General features: G+C 54.4%; 2 protein-coding genes across 10 annotated transcripts in view; both read right to left on the bottom strand.

Annotated features, from left to right (window-relative positions):
- The window catches only part of AP2M1 (adaptor related protein complex 2 subunit mu 1), a 29,675-nt gene extending 25,392 nt beyond the window's left edge, over nt 1–4,283 (bottom strand). The window contains exons 1-2 of one of the 4 annotated variants that reach the window (XM_055723315.1): nt 4,137–4,198; nt 3,101–3,169 (exon numbers count right to left, since the gene is read on the bottom strand). The gene's annotated coding sequence lies outside the window, so the exon portion shown is untranslated. Of the gene's footprint in view, nt 1–1,936; nt 1,963–3,100; nt 3,170–3,642; nt 3,666–4,136 lie in introns of those variants that run through there. The other 3 variants (XM_055723314.1, XM_055723317.1, XM_055723318.1) reach the window with 3 other exon arrangements.
- A 452-nt stretch (nt 4,284–4,735) lies between these two features.
- DVL3 (dishevelled segment polarity protein 3) overlaps nt 4,736–15,965 on the bottom strand; it is a 35,684-nt gene continuing 24,454 nt past the window's right edge. The window contains exons 3-17 of one of the 6 annotated variants that reach the window (XM_055723307.1): nt 13,595–13,716; nt 13,082–13,188; nt 12,373–12,508; nt 11,995–12,088; nt 11,524–11,593; nt 11,097–11,236; nt 10,823–10,899; nt 10,273–10,385; nt 9,905–9,955; nt 9,634–9,783; nt 8,658–8,789; nt 8,234–8,401; nt 7,403–7,615; nt 6,718–7,116; nt 4,736–6,248 (exon numbers count right to left, since the gene is read on the bottom strand). In XM_055723307.1, the coding sequence (XP_055579282.1) occupies nt 6,217–6,248; nt 6,718–7,116; nt 7,403–7,615; nt 8,234–8,401; nt 8,658–8,789; nt 9,634–9,783; nt 9,905–9,955; nt 10,273–10,385; nt 10,823–10,899; nt 11,097–11,236; nt 11,524–11,593; nt 11,995–12,088; nt 12,373–12,508; nt 13,082–13,188; nt 13,595–13,716 (2,004 nt within the window). In that variant the 3' untranslated portion in view covers nt 4,736–6,216. Of the gene's footprint in view, nt 7,117–7,402; nt 7,616–8,233; nt 8,402–8,657; nt 8,790–9,633; nt 9,784–9,904; nt 9,956–10,272; nt 10,386–10,822; nt 10,900–11,096; nt 11,237–11,523; nt 11,594–11,994; nt 12,089–12,372; nt 12,509–13,081; nt 13,189–13,594; nt 13,717–15,965 lie in introns of all 6 variants that reach the window. The other 5 variants (XM_055723308.1, XM_055723310.1, XM_055723309.1 and 2 more) reach the window with 5 other exon arrangements.

Genomic DNA, 15,965 nt, shown 5'->3' with positions numbered 1-15,965 from the left:
AAACAATTTTCTCCAATACATTTGTCCCATAACCTGAAGTCTTTCAGGTGACACCACATCCTTCCTTGCACCATCAGGAACAGTGCTAGCTTCAACCTATACCACAAACTTTGGAACACAGTTGTCTGCCTCTTGTAACTGTATTTGCACAAATGAAAACAAAACAAAAAGCTATCTGCTCAAATTCATTGTTTTGGAAAAACGGTGAGTTGTTAGTCAGTTTTCTGCAGCGCCACAAGACAACATGGCTGCAGTAACCACAGCTTCACATCCAGGCAAGAGATGCTTGTTCTAGCTCTATAAATATGAGGTACTGTAGGAAAAAATGTCATTCGCAATGTGCCTACAGCCTAACGGTACCGGAGCCATCATAGGCTTTAGGCATATATTAGTATTTTTGCCTCAGGAAAGAGCAAATGCAGTTGTCTGTATCCTCTCATGCCAGTCTCTCTAAGTTCAGGGCAGGCAGAAGCTGTGGAACTCTTGAGCCAAATGTGGCTGCTATCATGGCGGGTCAAATTCTCTGCTGTTTCTTCAGAGGTGCAGTGGTACCATGGCAGCTCAAAAATAAATGCTCAGAGGCAGCCTGTCAGCAGGGATAGGAACTTACTTACCGTGCCCCCGACAACGTAACTACAGTTTCACATTACCACGCAAGGACCAACAGCCTCAGGATTTAGCAGGCACTGATAGCACCGAGTGCATTTGTCCATTGGGATCAGCTGTATTTTACTAAGCCAGCTGCGCAGGTGCCACTCTCACTACAGAGATACCTCTCCAGAGAGGAGTCTAGCACTTTAGGTGGTGAAAATAAGTGTACGACACGGTCTGTCAGCTACCTTCAAATCAGCCACTGAGGCTTGATCAGCAGAGCTGAGGCCATTTTGTCTCACAGTGGGGCTGTGGCCAAGCTGCTAGCTTCATTGAGTTTCCTGTGCCATCAAGTACAGCGTATGAACAAATACAAAATGACCAGTAGTGAGCCCAAGACCCAGCTACTTAGGCTGTGTCACTCCCCTTAAGGGGCTAGAAGTTTCCCATAGCAGACATCGCTTACGAATGAAAACTACACAGCACATCTAGGGAACAGCAATCACAAGTCAATTAATAAGCTGGTGTAAAGCAACCAACCCATTTAGTAGTCTATTAAAAGAAAGTTTGGGTTCTGACTTAACGGTAAGTACGACTTCTGTGCATTAATGAGCTTATCTAACTAAGCAGTTCAAGGTACATTAGCTGCTAGAGTTCTCATCCAGGAAGCAAGGGAGGTACTTCAGTTCTCACCCAGAGAGCTGGGGGTAAATCACCAACTGTAACAATTTCTGCATTCCAGAAATCAGTATGATCTTGGATAAGTGACAACAGTTGAAGCAGGCAGGGGATTAGTCAGGCTGCTTTGGCAAACTGGAGTTACTCAGAAAAGCAGCTCTTTCAGACTAGCACTAGCCTTTATCAAACCAAAAGGCTTAAGGCTTACAACGATGTCATCACCCCACCAGCTAATCCAAGCATCTAACCTTTGCTTAGCAGGCTGCATTAGCTGCTTTCCAGGAGGCCACAGACTACACTTGGTTTTAAACAACAGTAGCTGCAATCACCTCATCCTGGGGAAGACGTGCTGCATAATTTAATTAAGAGGCATATCGTGAGCTAAAGAGCTACTGAGATAAGCCCATCAGTTTCAGAGAAACCATTCCTATTTTAAACCCAATCCCATAAATCCCCATAACCAGGGGTAGGAAAGAGAAGCACGTTCAATTCTTACCAGGCTCCCCTAGAGTCTACTTCTGCATGCCACTGCACACAACCAGTCTGAAGAGTAACAAGAGATAAATACTGACACAGGGAAACATGAGAAAACACCCTTACTCTGGTAAAACGTCACAGGAACAGTGTTTAACACACCTCTCCACCTTATTTTTGAGTCCAACCTTACCTGAACAGCCCCAATGCCTTCTTCCATCACAACCAGTTCTTCCAAGGCAGTTTTAAAGTCAGTCTGAAACAACTTCTACTTGCTTTTCACTCTTGAGCTAGAAACCTTAACAGTGACTTGCATTCTATTCATCTTCTAACAGAAGAGGTTAGAGACATGGACTGTAGTCTGAATAAGAGCTTATATTCTGCAGACCAGTAATCATCTAGGTGCCCTGACTTGCCAGCGTTTCTCTCTCTACCATTAGTGTACAGCTGATAACTGGATTTCACATTCTGCACCTCAGCCTGCAAGCTTTCAGCTCAGCTGCCAACCTCCTGCCAAGATCAAAAAAATGTATGGCTCACTAGTAACTTTTGACTCTAAGTCATTCACTAAAGGAGAAAAGCTGACTCTGCCATACAGACCAATTACGTTTCAGCACCCCTCGCTGTACTTCTGTCCATCCTCCAGTTAACCCTTAGAACAGCCTTTAAATACTCCAACGGTCTTTAACAAGCTTAGAAAACCAGTGCAAGACGGGCTGCAAAAGACAGTCCTGGCTTCATCATTTCTTGATGCAGGGATGAGACAAGAAAAGTTTAGCTAGGGTCAGAGGAAGTTTATTTACAAAGCCCATTTTGTTTAGCGATTGTTCCCATTCAATCAAAAAAACCCCAATGAGATACTATCAAACCAAAGTGCATTTCCAGTCATCTGTGCTTCAAAGAACTCAAGGCATAACCCTTTGCAGCCTCAAGACTCAACTCTTCAAAGGCCAGAATTGTGCTTTCTCAGGAGGAGGAGGAAGCCAGCCATAATACGTTTCAAAGATATCTCAAATGCTCTCCCTGGAACATGGCCAGTTTGCAGCCCAAAGAACACCAGGTATCTTTGTCACTAGATGTCAGTAACATGGCACTTCCTACAGAGAAGAAGAGATGCCTCCCTTCTGACAGGGAAAATATGGAGGTAGGCAGTTCAGCAGCATCTCTTCAGATTATAGACTGTCCCCCCAAGCAGAGCTCACAGGGACAAGTACAGCTTTTACTACAGGAAAAAATAATAGGTACAGCTCTGATAGCATTCAGCAAATGTTGCCCAACAAGACAACACATGAGTCCATATGCAGTTAGAAACCTGTAATACCTAGACTTCCAAGCCGCAGAAGCCATCCAGACTCACCTATCTGGGAAAGTTCCAGGCTCGGATTTTGGCAGCCTGAGGCTAAAACTTGATAGCAGCTTTGTCATACTAAAGCAAGCAGAAAACAGATCATGGAATCGCAGAGCTTACAAGGAGAAAACTAGACCAAAAGCAAGTAATTTCCCAGTGAGGAGGGAAGTCAACTACACTGGGTGATAAATACAGGCTGTATTTCCTGAAGCTTTACTGAATCCAAAAACCTAGCCCAGGGAAGAATAGAAGTGGAAACACATCTAGAAGAGCCCTTGGATAACAGCCTGCTTTCAGCCTCAGAACAGGCACCGTTTAGCATCAACAGCGCTACGTTCCGCCTCTGCAGGTTCTCCAGGGAGGAAGCTAAAGGGTGCAAGCCATGACCTAGCTAAATCACATTTGTACCAGTAGTACAGGCAAATAATTTTAAGGGAAGTTCCTCCCCAACCTGACATCAAGACCTTTGCTCAGGCTGACCTAGCACATGGGTGCAGGCCTTCCCCAGCCGTCCTGTGCCACACAGAGCTTAACTCTGTCCCCACCCTCACCTGCTTCAGCACCACCGGGCTGCCACCCCAGGTATTCCAGGCAGACTGTTAATTAACAGAAACAATTAATAAACCCCTTCAACCCCAAGCAACGTGCCAGCGGATGAACCAGCCTCGGCGGGGCGGGGGTCGCCCAGCATCCCCTCACAGGGGGCTGAGGAAAAGCCCTCCCGAGGGGGCCCCGCTTCCATCCCACACGGCCCCGCAAGGGGCAGCCAGCCCCAGGGGCTCTCCGCGCCCCCCTCAAGGGCAACCGGCGAGGACCAAGCCCCGCAGGAGGCCGCCCCAAGCCTGTCAGGGCCGCGCCGCGCCCCGCGGGGTAGGCCCGCGGACCCCCACCTCCAGTGAGCGCCCAGGGAGCCGCCACCCGCGGCAGCTCGGCCACCGCCCGGGCGCAGCCGCAGAGGCAGCCCCGCCGCAAGAAGCCACCCAGAGAAGGGAAGCAGGGCCACAGCCCACAGCAGGGAGCGGGAGAACGGCCCGGGACACCTCACCTGCCGCTGCCCGCCGCCGCTCACTGCCCAGCGCCCAAGATGGCGGCCGCCGCCCCCCCCTTCCCTCCGCGCCCCCCCTATCACTGCAGAGCCGCCGCCGCGCATGTCCCGCCCGCGCCCCGCCGCCGCCGCGCATGCGCCACGCGGGGAGGCGGGGCCGGGGCGGGAAGGCGGCCCCGCGCAGGGCCTGCCGGGAGCTGTAGTCCTGCGGCGCGGTGCGCGCTGGGAGCTGTAGTCCGGGAGGGTGCCCACGCGAGGGGCGGGAGGCAGCGCCGGAGCTGCGGGCGCGGGCCCACCCCGGTCCCCGCCGGGAGCGGCTGCGGGGCACAGGGGCGCGCCCGGCCGGGGAGGCGCCTCTCCCCCCGTCGCGGCCCTAAGTCGCCGTGTGCCTTGCACGGGGACTGCGGGCTCCCCACGGCACTGGCACCACCCGGGGCGCCGCCCGCGCACGGACACCCCGCGGGCCACCCCGGGGTGGGGTGGGGGCAGCAGGAGCCCGGGCTCGGCGCACCCTTACCCCGCTGGGACCTGGCTGCAGAGCGAAAGGCTGGGCAGAAGAGGCTGGGAGGGGGGAAAAAACCACCAACACAAGGCAGAAGTCCAATAAAACTATGTTTATAAATAAAAACAAGGAGATCGGTTTCGTCTTTATAAAACCCAGCGGGCAGGGCAGGACGAGGGCGTGCGGGTGGCCAGCGAGGCTGCTGGTGGCAGCGGGAGGTGGGGGCAGGCGGCAGCTGGCTGGTGCCGGGACCGGGACGGGAGGGTGGCAGGGCACGGGCACCGGGCACGCTGGCTCCGGCAGGCAGAGGGCAAGGGGAGGCTTTAGGGAGTCGCGGGGAGATGAATGGCGGCACGCGAGAGCTAGCAGAGGGGTTGCAGGGGCAACGCAGACCCCCCCGAAGAGCAAAAATACATTTCATCTCCAGCGTATAAAACCCACAGAGACAAGAAAGATGGAGGAGGCAACGCTGGCAGAGGAAGCCACCACAGCAGTGCAGGAGGAGGGCGCCGGGGTGCCAGCACCAAGAGGCACATGGCCAAGCACGCCTGTACCATACCGTGCTCGGCCCCCGGGGCAGGGGGCTCCCCCAGCCTCAGGCACGTCCCCAAGTACCGAGGAGAGGAAGGAAAAAGGGCAGGGAGCACCAAAGCAAATGGACTCAATTGTCCTGGCATATCTGCAAGCACTGAGGCCACAGCCCACAGTTCAGGCTGCAGCCTCCCTCCCTGGAAAGCTTGTGCTGCTACCGGACACCATTCACAGCCTGGAGGAAGCATCCCAGCTCCATCCCAGAGCCCCTTCCCTCCAGGCAGCCAGGCCAGCAGCACTCCTAGCACTGGGCGAAGCAGGAGGCAGACTGGTTCTTCATAGGACAAACACTGGGGACCTTCATGTTTCCCCAATGCGTGAAAACAAACCAATTGTGCCCCTCCCTCGCCTTCAAAATCCATCCAGGCGCTTGAAGATGTCACATTGCTGAGCAGCAGCACAACAGCAGGAGGCCACAGCTGCTGCCACCACCACCCCCAGGCATGGGACAGCCCCTACATACAGCACTGGCAGCAGCATGTCACAGGCAGGAGGGCAAAGAGCAGGACAGAGGGAGAAGAACTCTGCCCTTAAATCCCCCTCGAGTACCCAAGGGGTGGTGCAGGGCCCCGAGTTGTACAGGCACCTACTGCCACTCCGGGCTGAATGCAGCGGTACAGCCCCAGTCTGAGACTCCAGCCTGGGCAAGGTTAAGGAGGGTCCTGCCATGGGCTCAGACCTGGCCCAGTATGTGGGCAAGAGGAGGGAAGCAAGAGGGAAGAGGCAGCATATCGCTCCACTCCCCGGAGGCACTGAAGCCCTGGAACATTCATGCATTAGCCAAAAGGCAACTACAATGGAATTTGAAACGCATATGTAAGGCTGGTCCCTGCTCCCCTCTCAGGGCTGCGGGAAGGGCAGGGCGTCTTCCGCAAGGGGGAGGAAAGAAGCCATCTTCAGCGCCATGCGTGCCCAGCGCCCCTGGAGCTCCGTGTCCTCCTGTCGGGCCACACCATGCTCCAGCTCTCCCCCCCATGGGCGGCAGGCTCAGAGAAAGTCAAACACCCCGTAATTCTTTGCTGCTTGATAGAAGAAACACAAAAGGGTGAAAAGAAAGAAGAGATGTTTAGGGTGGAAGGACCGAGGCAGCAGCGACACACGGGCAAGCAGCACAGGGTGCTGGGACGGATGCGGATTAATGGGGTTAGAGAGGATGGAAGGAGGGAATTACCATTGGCAATACACAAGTCTGCTGGCGGGATGGGCTGGCAGCACCCAGCAGGCCTGCCAGGCCCGTCCACCCCGCTCGAGGAGGGATTAGAATCAAGGTTTAGTTCCATTTATTATTTTTTTCCCTTTTTTTTCTTTTCGTTATCAAGACCAAAAAAAAAAAAAACAAACAAAACAAACCAAAAAAACAAAACCCAAAAAACAAGGGGTGAAGCCAGGGCTGGTCCTAGGAGACAAACGACGGGGATGGAGTGGGGAAGGAGGGGCAGCAGACAGACAGGGGATGGGCGCTTCACATTACATCCACAAAGAACTCACTGGGGTTGCCCATGGCCATTCGGAAGGACTGTCTACTGGCTGTCAGTTCGGGGGGCACAGAGGCCAGGTCACGGCCCGGCGGTGCCCCTGGGGGCCCCATGGCTGAAGGTGGTGGAGGCATCAGCAACATGGGGGGGCTGAAGAGAGGGGGGAGGCCGGGAGGCCCATATGACTGCTGGCTGTGGTGGCTGCGGATGCTGTGAGCCAGAGAGTGCTGGCTACGCTGGCTGTGCTGGCTGGCTGGCACCGAGCGCTCGCTGGCTGCGCGCTCACGCCGCATGCTGCTCCTTGTGGTGTGGTCCGACTCGCTTCCGCTGCCGCCTGACTTGGACTCCCCAGTCTTCTCTCTCTCCTTCCTCCTCTCACTGCCGCTGCGATTGGAACCGCTGCTCCGGCTCCCTGCGAAGCGCATGAGGCAAGGTTAGGTGACAGCTCTGACAAGCCAGGCAGAAAGGATGCTCCTCTGGCCGAGAGAGGACTACAGCATGCTGCAGCACAGCCATCTGCCAGCACAGTCCGGGCTGTCCGTCTCCTTTCAACTCCAAGTCTCACAACCCTTCTGAGACTGCTTTTGCCCTGGCTCCCCACACACAGGGCCCTGCCTAAACAGCCTTTTCCTGCTGCCTCCCTGTATTGAACAGGACATCTGCCCACTTGCAGGCATATTTTAGTCGTTTTCACCCACCTTCACTGTGCTGGCTGCCTGCGCTGCCCCCTCCATAGCTGTAGCCTGGGTCAGGGAAGCCGGGGTGGGGGTTGTACGGATGAGGCGGTGGATACTGATACGGGAAAGCCATGGGCCAGGGTGCAGCTCCTGGGTGGGGGAGCGGAGCCAAAGTGTCCTGATCGGAGGCACCGCTGGAGCCATCATGATCATGAAGAGATAGATTAGCCATGTCTACAAGAAAGTAGAGAAGAGGGGTTAATCCAAGTGGAAAGACAGCCAGCTGTGATGAAGAAGCTCCCTGTCCACCCCTGCTGATGAACAAGGATCGGGTACGCAAGGAGACACAAGAAGCTGGCACCCTCCCTGCTAGTCAACGCAACCATTTGTGCTTCCTGGCTGGACAGCAAGCCAGGCTGTGTGAGTCTGAGCTGCCACTCTAATACAGAGACCAGTTTGGTGGGAAAGGACCACATCAGAGCTACATCTCACCCTGCCAATTACTTCCCCCGTGCCTCATTATTTGAACAGAACCCAGTTGTCTGAGCACCACCCCCCTTGCCAGCATTGGATGTTTAGAGCCTGAAGACAGTAAAGACTAAGACTCTGCTATAGCTGCCTAGGAGAAAGATCATATAGTAGGTGGCACTGTCAACACTGCTTCCAAATTTACTACCCCAGCAGCACGACAAGGGAGCTGCGATATTCTTCATCGCTCTCTAACAGAATCTGTAAAACAAGGGGCTCAGCCTGATGGGCAATGGCTGTAGCTATGTCCCCATGGTGTTGGCAGGGCTCTGCAAGTCCTCTACCCCTTCATCTTCTCCCTCCCACCCATGCCAAGCGCCATACTTCCACAGAGGTCCCCGAAGATATAATAGCACTGCTCCGAGAAGGTGATCTTGTTCACGGTATGTCGGATGTAGCCAGCCTTCAGCAGATTGCTGGCATATTTGCGGGATTCACGACGGTCTGTAAAGCCTTCCACATGGTGATAGAGCCAATCCACCACATCCGAACCTGCCACCAAACATCACAGTTAAATACAGCAAGACAGAGGAAGACAGTGGCACTTGAGGCAGTGGGCCACACTGGAGCCAAGATAAAGTGGGCGAAAAGATGAAAACAGACTGCACAGCCACAGGTTAAATTTGTGATTCTGGCCTGGTCAACAGTTAGTTTATGGTGACAGCGATGCTGCCTTGGGCATCTGCTTGGAAAACAGGCCACCCATTCCCCAGCCCCTGCCTCTGCTGCAAGCAGCACAGTCTCTTACCAATGAAGGCATTGGGGATGGTGATCTTCAGCCACATGCGGTCACGCACCTCCAGGCCTGACTCTGGTGAGGCCATGGCTTTAACAATGGTGGCCATGTCGCTGTGGATGGACAGGTGAAAATCATCCAGGCCTGTGGTGTAAATGAAGGAAGGGAGGCAGAGATGAGAGAGGCCAGAAAAGACAACAGAGCCACATGGAAGCATCACACACAGGAAGAATGGGCCAGGGAACAATACATTGCAGACAGCCCTGGGGCGCATGCTGTGTAACCCCCCTTCCAGCCTTCCGATGGTACCCTTCACGTGTCAGCCATTTCCTCTTGTGCCAAACCCAGGCTAGAGTCTTCCTCCTTCCAGCCAGTCCCAAGCAGCTGAGATCCAAAAGCTGCCAACTGAGCCCATGCAGCCCAGCAAGAGAACTCTCTGCTCCTCACAAACCTGTAACAAACTCCTGGCTTTTTGCCCCGTTTGAGCTCTCCAGACCCTTGGCTTCAGGGTTCTGTAACCTAGAATCGCCCAAAACCTTCAGAAAGCAGCCAAGAGCCTTGTGCTCAGTAGGACTCTGCCCCACTGCAAGGCACTGTGCTCCCAGCTGCCTCCTCCACCCTGCCCTATCTGCTGTCTGGGAGGGCAATTGCTCTAGGGACAAGCTGACCCCCTCCAGCCCCGCAGTCTCAGCCGATAACCCCTGACTGCTCTGAGCCTTCCCTCTGCACCTGCCACAGCTCCTGGATCATACCCAGGCTCTTCTACTCCCCTTACACAGAAGGCTGAAAAATGGAGTATTAATTCATGCAGGCAGAACTCCCACTGATCCGGATGCCTGCCTGGTGAGAGCTCCCTCCCTCCTAGTCCCTTGGCAGGGCACATCTTGCCCATCCCAGCTGTCCCCAAGCAGATGTATTGCTCCCTTTACAGCACAGTGAAGGTGAGGAAGCCGTGCAGCGGGTGGAGCACGGAGGCACAAGGACTTACGTTCGGTCTCTGGGATGGAGCTGGTGATGGAGGAGCTGGTGGAAGTGATTGTGCTCATGGATGGACTCATACCGTACGCTGGGTAGGTGCCAGTCATCGCTGCTGTGTGAGACACCCAGGCTGCCGGGTCGATGGGCCGGATGGGCTCACCTGCATTGAAGAAAGAGTCAGTTAGTAGCTATAAGAAATTATCCCCTCATCCAATCAACCTCTGGGGAAGGACAGGGACTCAGCACAGCCCATTCCATCCCCAGCATCTGCCGGGACTCACCCGGATCGGAGCATGGAGAGTCTGGCCCAGCCCAGATCCGCTGGGGAGCAACTGGGAGAGAAAGAAGAGAGGAAGGGTCAGCAGGAGAGGTGCAGAGGGAGAGATCCCCCTATGGCTCAAGGAGGGGTTTCTCTTTCCTCTGGCGCCCCGAGCAAGTGACCCCCCTGCCCCAGTGAAACGCGTCCCCAGCGTGATGTGGGAAGGAGGGCTGGGCTTATGGGCTTTTTGGCCTGAGAATAGGACATAGTAGCCTCCTAGCAGGAGAGCTGAAACCCCATCCAACCCCAATTCAGTGCCACATGGGATCTCACACACACAGGGGAGGAACAAGACAACAACCAAGTAAGTGCTTAAGGCAGGGCTCTCACATGAGCTGGGCACCAGCGTTAAGGGTGGGTCAGCTATCCACTTACTCCTGGGTAACGAGAAGCAGCCCCGGGGGCTGGGGTCCCAGCACTTGGCCACCGTCAGGGTGATTGGCCTGCAACAAAGAGGCAAGAGTTAGAACAAGAGCCCAGCGGCACAAACCTCTGCATGATAGGCCAACACGGTATTCGAGCTCTTTTGTGCAAGACAGGGAGAAGCTGCCAGTAAAGTGCCATTGTTCCCCTCCAGCTATGGATTTTCTTAGTGGCATGGACAAAATGATGTGACCCTGCTGAGGGTTGCTGATGACCCTAATAACATGACATCCCCACAAAAAAGGGGCACAGACCCCAATTCACCACCATTCTGTTGGCTTCAATTTTTGCTTCAAGCATGAAAACCCAGGAATCAAAGTAACACCAAAACCACCAAAAGTTCCAAGAATCTGCAGTGCCACTGGCAGAGGTGGCTGGAAGACACAACACACACCCCCAACCCCAAGCACACACTGTACAGCTGCCCACAGAGGTAAGGAACAACCCGACTACTCACCCCGGCTTGTGTACAATCTCCCTCAGCACCCGCACAGCGTCATCGTTGCTCATGTTCTCAAAGTTGATGTCATTTACCTGCAAACAGCACAAAAAGGTGAGTCTCAGAGATGTGACCAGAAGCCGAGCTCCCCACTCAGCTCAGCAGTGACTCAGCTTCCCTCTTTCAAGTGCAGCTTCCTGGGTTTAGCCTGCCAAAGTGCACAGGGAGGCTTCTGGGTCTTTTCTTACTGCTTTCCCAGGCCCAAAGATGGAGGTATGTGGGCGTGAAGTACCTGCAAGAGCATGTCTCCTGGCTCAATCCTGCCATCAGCTGCCACAGCACCGCCCTTCATGATAGAGCCAATGTAAATGCCTCCATCCCCACGCTCATTGCTCTGTCCCACAATAGAAATGCCCAGGAAGTTGTATTTCTCTGCAGCGATGGAAGGAGAAAGAAGTAAGACATCATAAAGCAGCTGCCACAAGCAGCCCTAACCTCAGACAAACCACGTTCTAATGTTGGTCGCTTGCACTCCTGTCCCAGAGAGATGTCAGGGACACAGAGAAACTCTTGAAAGACTAGTGCTTCAAGACAAGCCTACAGAATCCATCTCCTCACTCCTCCCCACATGTGTTCTCTTTGCCCACTTCCCAGTTCCCTCTCCGCCACCCCATCTCACTCTGGAAGGACTACAGGCTCCATGCAGACCACCCACTCACCCATGTTCAGCGTGACTGTGATGATGTTCAGGGACATGGTGGAGTCTGTGATGCTGCTGAAGGACGATGACTGGAACACAAGTGAAACATGAGATATCCTCCTCTGCCTCAGTAACATTCCCAGCCCCAGCTCCCTCGACTTGTGCTCCCTGTCACTCCCTGTGGCACACCACAGCTACCACCCACAACTCCAGCCTTATGCCGGGAGCTTTGCAGAGCCAGAGGGCATCAGCCATGGTTCTTATGACCTCTCCACAGCCAGGACAAGGTCTACAGTCCCAGCTCTTGAGGCTACATTGGCATGGGAGAGGTTTACAGCATTTTATGAAGTCTCAGCACTTGGACATCACCTGTCCCCAGCTATACCCACAGCAAACAGCTGATCAGCCCTGCAGCATTGAGTGGAGATATCCACCAGGCAGCCCACCTTGCCCTGCATTGCCCTCCCCAGGATACCCAGCCCCTGGGTACCCGCTCAATGCGTGGAGCCTTCTGTTTCCGCCGGCGTCGCTTGTGCCTCCTCATTAGACGGGAAGCACTGCTTTGCTCTGTCGAACTGCTAAACCTAGAGGCAAAAGCAAGAGTCAGCTCTTCTGCTGCCAGGGTGGTGGCTCTGGCAGCAAGATAGCCACAGAAATGGCACAGGGAATAGAAGACTGCAGGGGAAGAGGGGAAGAACATGTATGCGGGGGACAGAAAACAGCAGAGGGGTCTGCTGGGCCAGACTTGAGACAGAGGCAGGTCTGAGCACAACCCTGGAGTACAGGATTACAGTGCCCTGCAAAGGCATCTCTGTGCTGGGAGGCAGTGGGAAGCTAGTGTTCCTCCAGGACCTAAGCTTTCCCCTACCTGCTGGTGGAGTCATCTTCATCTGAATCGAAGAAGCTGGTGGTCTCCAGCTCACTGCTCATGAGCGTGGAGGAGCTCTCGTACCCGCCCAGGTCTCGACGTCGCTCTCCCTTCACTGTCCCATTCACCCTGGGTGCTATGAAGAGTCAAGACTCAGTGTGCTTGAGACAGGTCACAGGTAAACAATCCCCTCCCCTATGCAGGGCTCATGGCAACCTTCTCAGCATGAATCTGGTCATCAGACAATCCCATCGAGTGCCAGCCAGCTCTAAGTACACCCTGGGATCAGATCTATCTTCTGTGGGATACCTCTTCTATCACCACAGGATGGGAAGCAGGCTGATGGGCCACTAGAAACAATGCTGCTAAACTCATGGAAGCCTTGCAGCTGGTTCTGTGGCAGAGCAAGGAGCAGCACGAAGGGACAAGGCTAGAGCACTCTGCTTTTCAACCAAGGAGTGAGGCGCTGCTGTCTCCTGCTCTTGAGGCTTCTACAGGAGACATCTCCTTTGCCCCCAAAGGTTTCAACACCAAGCTCTGATGCAACACAGCTCCTGCCTCCAACGTGAGGCTACGGCCTCAGATCACTGAACAGCCCTTCTAAGGTGGGAAGGTTCTGCAGAGCAGAGCTGTTCCATTTATGGAGCTGGTGCCCCCTTTGTGCCCCAGCCATGCCCTGCAGAGCTCTTGCCATGTTACCAACACTCACCATGCTCAGGCCCATCTGTCCGACGAGGTCGTTCCCTTTGCGATGATACCACCGAGTCTGTCTCTGTCTCATTGTCCAAGTTTTCCCGACTCCCCCCAGTGTTAGGGCTGTGATAAGATAAAAGCAACAAATATGTCCAACAGGGAGCAACCTAAAGCAGGCTCTCCCTACCTCTATGCTGGCCAGCGTAAGCCTCCAGCCACCAGCTGTCTCTTTGAAGGACAAGAGCAGAGGTGGTGGGGAACAACCACAGCACATCTATGAGTGCAGGGCAAGGGGCTGGGGGAAACTGTGCCAGCTCTTTGCCATCTTCCTTGCACGATTTTCAGCATGCCCTTGCTTGTTGAATAATGCAGCTCCACTTCGAATCTGCTCCCAGTCCCATCCTCCTCCCCCCTTAGCTGGCTGTGATCTCTACCAATTTGGGTCAGAGTGTCCCAGTCCCTGGTCTGGATTTACAGCAAAGTCAGTGTGGGTCCCTCAGAAATAAGGACAAGTGTCCAGATAACTTACTGGAAAGAGGGGGGCCTAGAGTCTCCAATTCCTCCCGTGCGCTCCATGGAGGGTGGCAGCTCCGTTTGGTTATCGGCACAGACCGAGCCAGCATCTGAATGGGAACCCTCTGCAGACACCAGCTGGAGGGACGACAGACAGAGAATGAAATGGCTGAGGCACTGGGAAAATGCTTACAAGAGTGGCCAAATGAGCTGGCCAAATGCCTGCCTGGCCCAGGACCTCATCTCTGACAGTGGACAACAGCAGATGCCCAGGAGCAGGTATGGAACAGGCCAAGCATGCAGCAACACTCCCCCTTAACGCCTTCCCAGACACTGGCTATTTGTGGCTCAGGAATTCCTGACCCAGCAGTGAAGTCCGGGTGGCTGACAGCCCTGCTTGGAGATTTTGACATCATCTGTACACCCACACTGCACAATTTGTACACTCAGGTAACATTTAGCACACGTCCTGTAGCAAAGAGTGGATTCCCCTAGTTCTTCTTACATCAGAAGAGGCAGCTGTCAGTCATTCCTTTTCTCAGCGTTACCAGCCCCTACACCTCCCCCTGCAAGCTGTGGGTCCCAGCAGGACTTTCACCTTCCCAGCCCACAGGAGCTGGGGGTAACAGAGTTCAGGGCTGAGGCTGGCACTGAAATAGACTTCAACATGCTCTTTTTCTGGCTTCCACATGCACTTTGCAATCTTTCAGGTTGTGCCCAAAGAACTGGCTTGGGCACAATCTCCAGCCAACCTCTGGAAGGCTCAACAGTTTCCTCAGTGCAGAAATTCAGGAAAGGGTCAAACCCCAGGAACTCTTTATACCAGCCATGGTCTGGGGCAGCCCAGACACACCTACATCTGTGCCTCTGGCTCTAAGATAAACCACCAACTTCAGGGCTCAAGGAATGAGGTGGAGCCTCTCCTGAGAGGAATGTGCTCACCAGTGGGATGAAAGAGAAGATGGCTCAAATAAGCTCAGTGGAAAGTGGTTTCCCCAAAATCACTCCCTATGCAGGTTTGCACTCTCCCCACTTTCAAGCTGGGCTGAGCAGGGCTAATCCCAACAGGGCTGGGCAGGAAAGCAACAAAAAGCCTTTTCCTTGCAAGAGACATTTGGGGACCCTCAGAGTGGAGGTAACAAGGTCCAGAAAGGAGTCCCACCTCGACCAGGGAGCAAATCCCCAGGGACAAGCTAGAGCTCATGTGTAAGGGAAGATCAAGTTCCATCTTTAAGGACCTTCCAATGTGCTTTTCACATCTGCCCCACACCTGTCTGCTGTATGGCATGGGCAAGCAGGGAGGGTGGCTCTCTCCCAGTGTCAGGGAGGGACTGCAGGGCCCAGCACCATGATCTGCCCCAGACTAAACAGGCTGTGGGTCACCTGGAGCCAGTCCAGCACAGTGAGGAGACCAGGACAGGGGTCAAGCCTCAGCCTGTGTACTTGAAACAACTGCCAAGCCATCAGCCATCACAGAAGAGGTCTGATCCAACAGAGATGAGGGATGCCTGACTGTGGGTCTGGACAGAAGGATCATGAACCACAGCCTGGAAAGGAGCCAAGAGCTGCTGCCCAAGCCATAATGCCCAGCGTAAATGCAGAGGCAGCTCTGCTGCTTGCTGGCGAGGGGATCACATCCACATGGAGGCAGAAGCAGATGCCAACCCAGGTGCTGGAGGCACAGCCCATTTTCACAGGTCTTGAGTGCTTCCCAGAATCACTGATGAAACACAGAGCTGTGCCCTGCCCATCTTTCGGAACTGCGGAAACCTTAATGAAGGGGGGACGGATTCCACAGATCATCATTAGGGCACAGAGAGAAAAGTCTGCTGCCAGAGAGGCATGGGGAACAGAAACGGGTGCAGCTGGGCAAGGAAGACAGAGCAGCCCTGAAAAAGCCACAGCCAAGGCAGCAGACAGGGCAGAAAGCACCCTGGGGTGTCAAAAGCTGCAGAGCCTGTCTCACAAGCCCCAGGACAAGCCCAACGGCTCCTGCTCTCGCAACTGTCTAACCAGCTCACACTCAGTGTCTCACACTCAGCTCAGCTTCCCTCCCTCCAGAAAGCCCCAGGCACATGCCCGGCTCTGCTCCTGGCACCTTCCTAGTGACTTGTCTTCCCAGGACACATCCCACTCCCTGAGGGCCACATCCCTGCTCTGGCAGCCATTGCCTGGGAGCACAGGGGAGAAGAGATGCTGAAAGTGGCCAGCATTGCCTAAGGAAAAGTCATACAACACTCTATGCTTGGAGATCTCAAGGCAAGACCAGGCAAATAGATCTGGACAGAGGGAAATAGCCACAGGCAGCTGTCAAACAGCAGCGAGGAGGAGAGGAGCGGGGGTGTTCCCAAGCTTGGGGACTGATGCTGCCTTCCACCAACACTCCT

Source organism: Falco cherrug, chromosome 11 (genome assembly GCF_023634085.1).
Source record: "Falco cherrug isolate bFalChe1 chromosome 11, bFalChe1.pri, whole genome shotgun sequence".
NCBI classification, from domain to species: domain Eukaryota; kingdom Metazoa; phylum Chordata; class Aves; order Falconiformes; family Falconidae; genus Falco; species Falco cherrug.
Note: the sequence above shows the minus strand (reverse complement) of the source record. Positions and strands in the feature narration are given on the sequence as shown.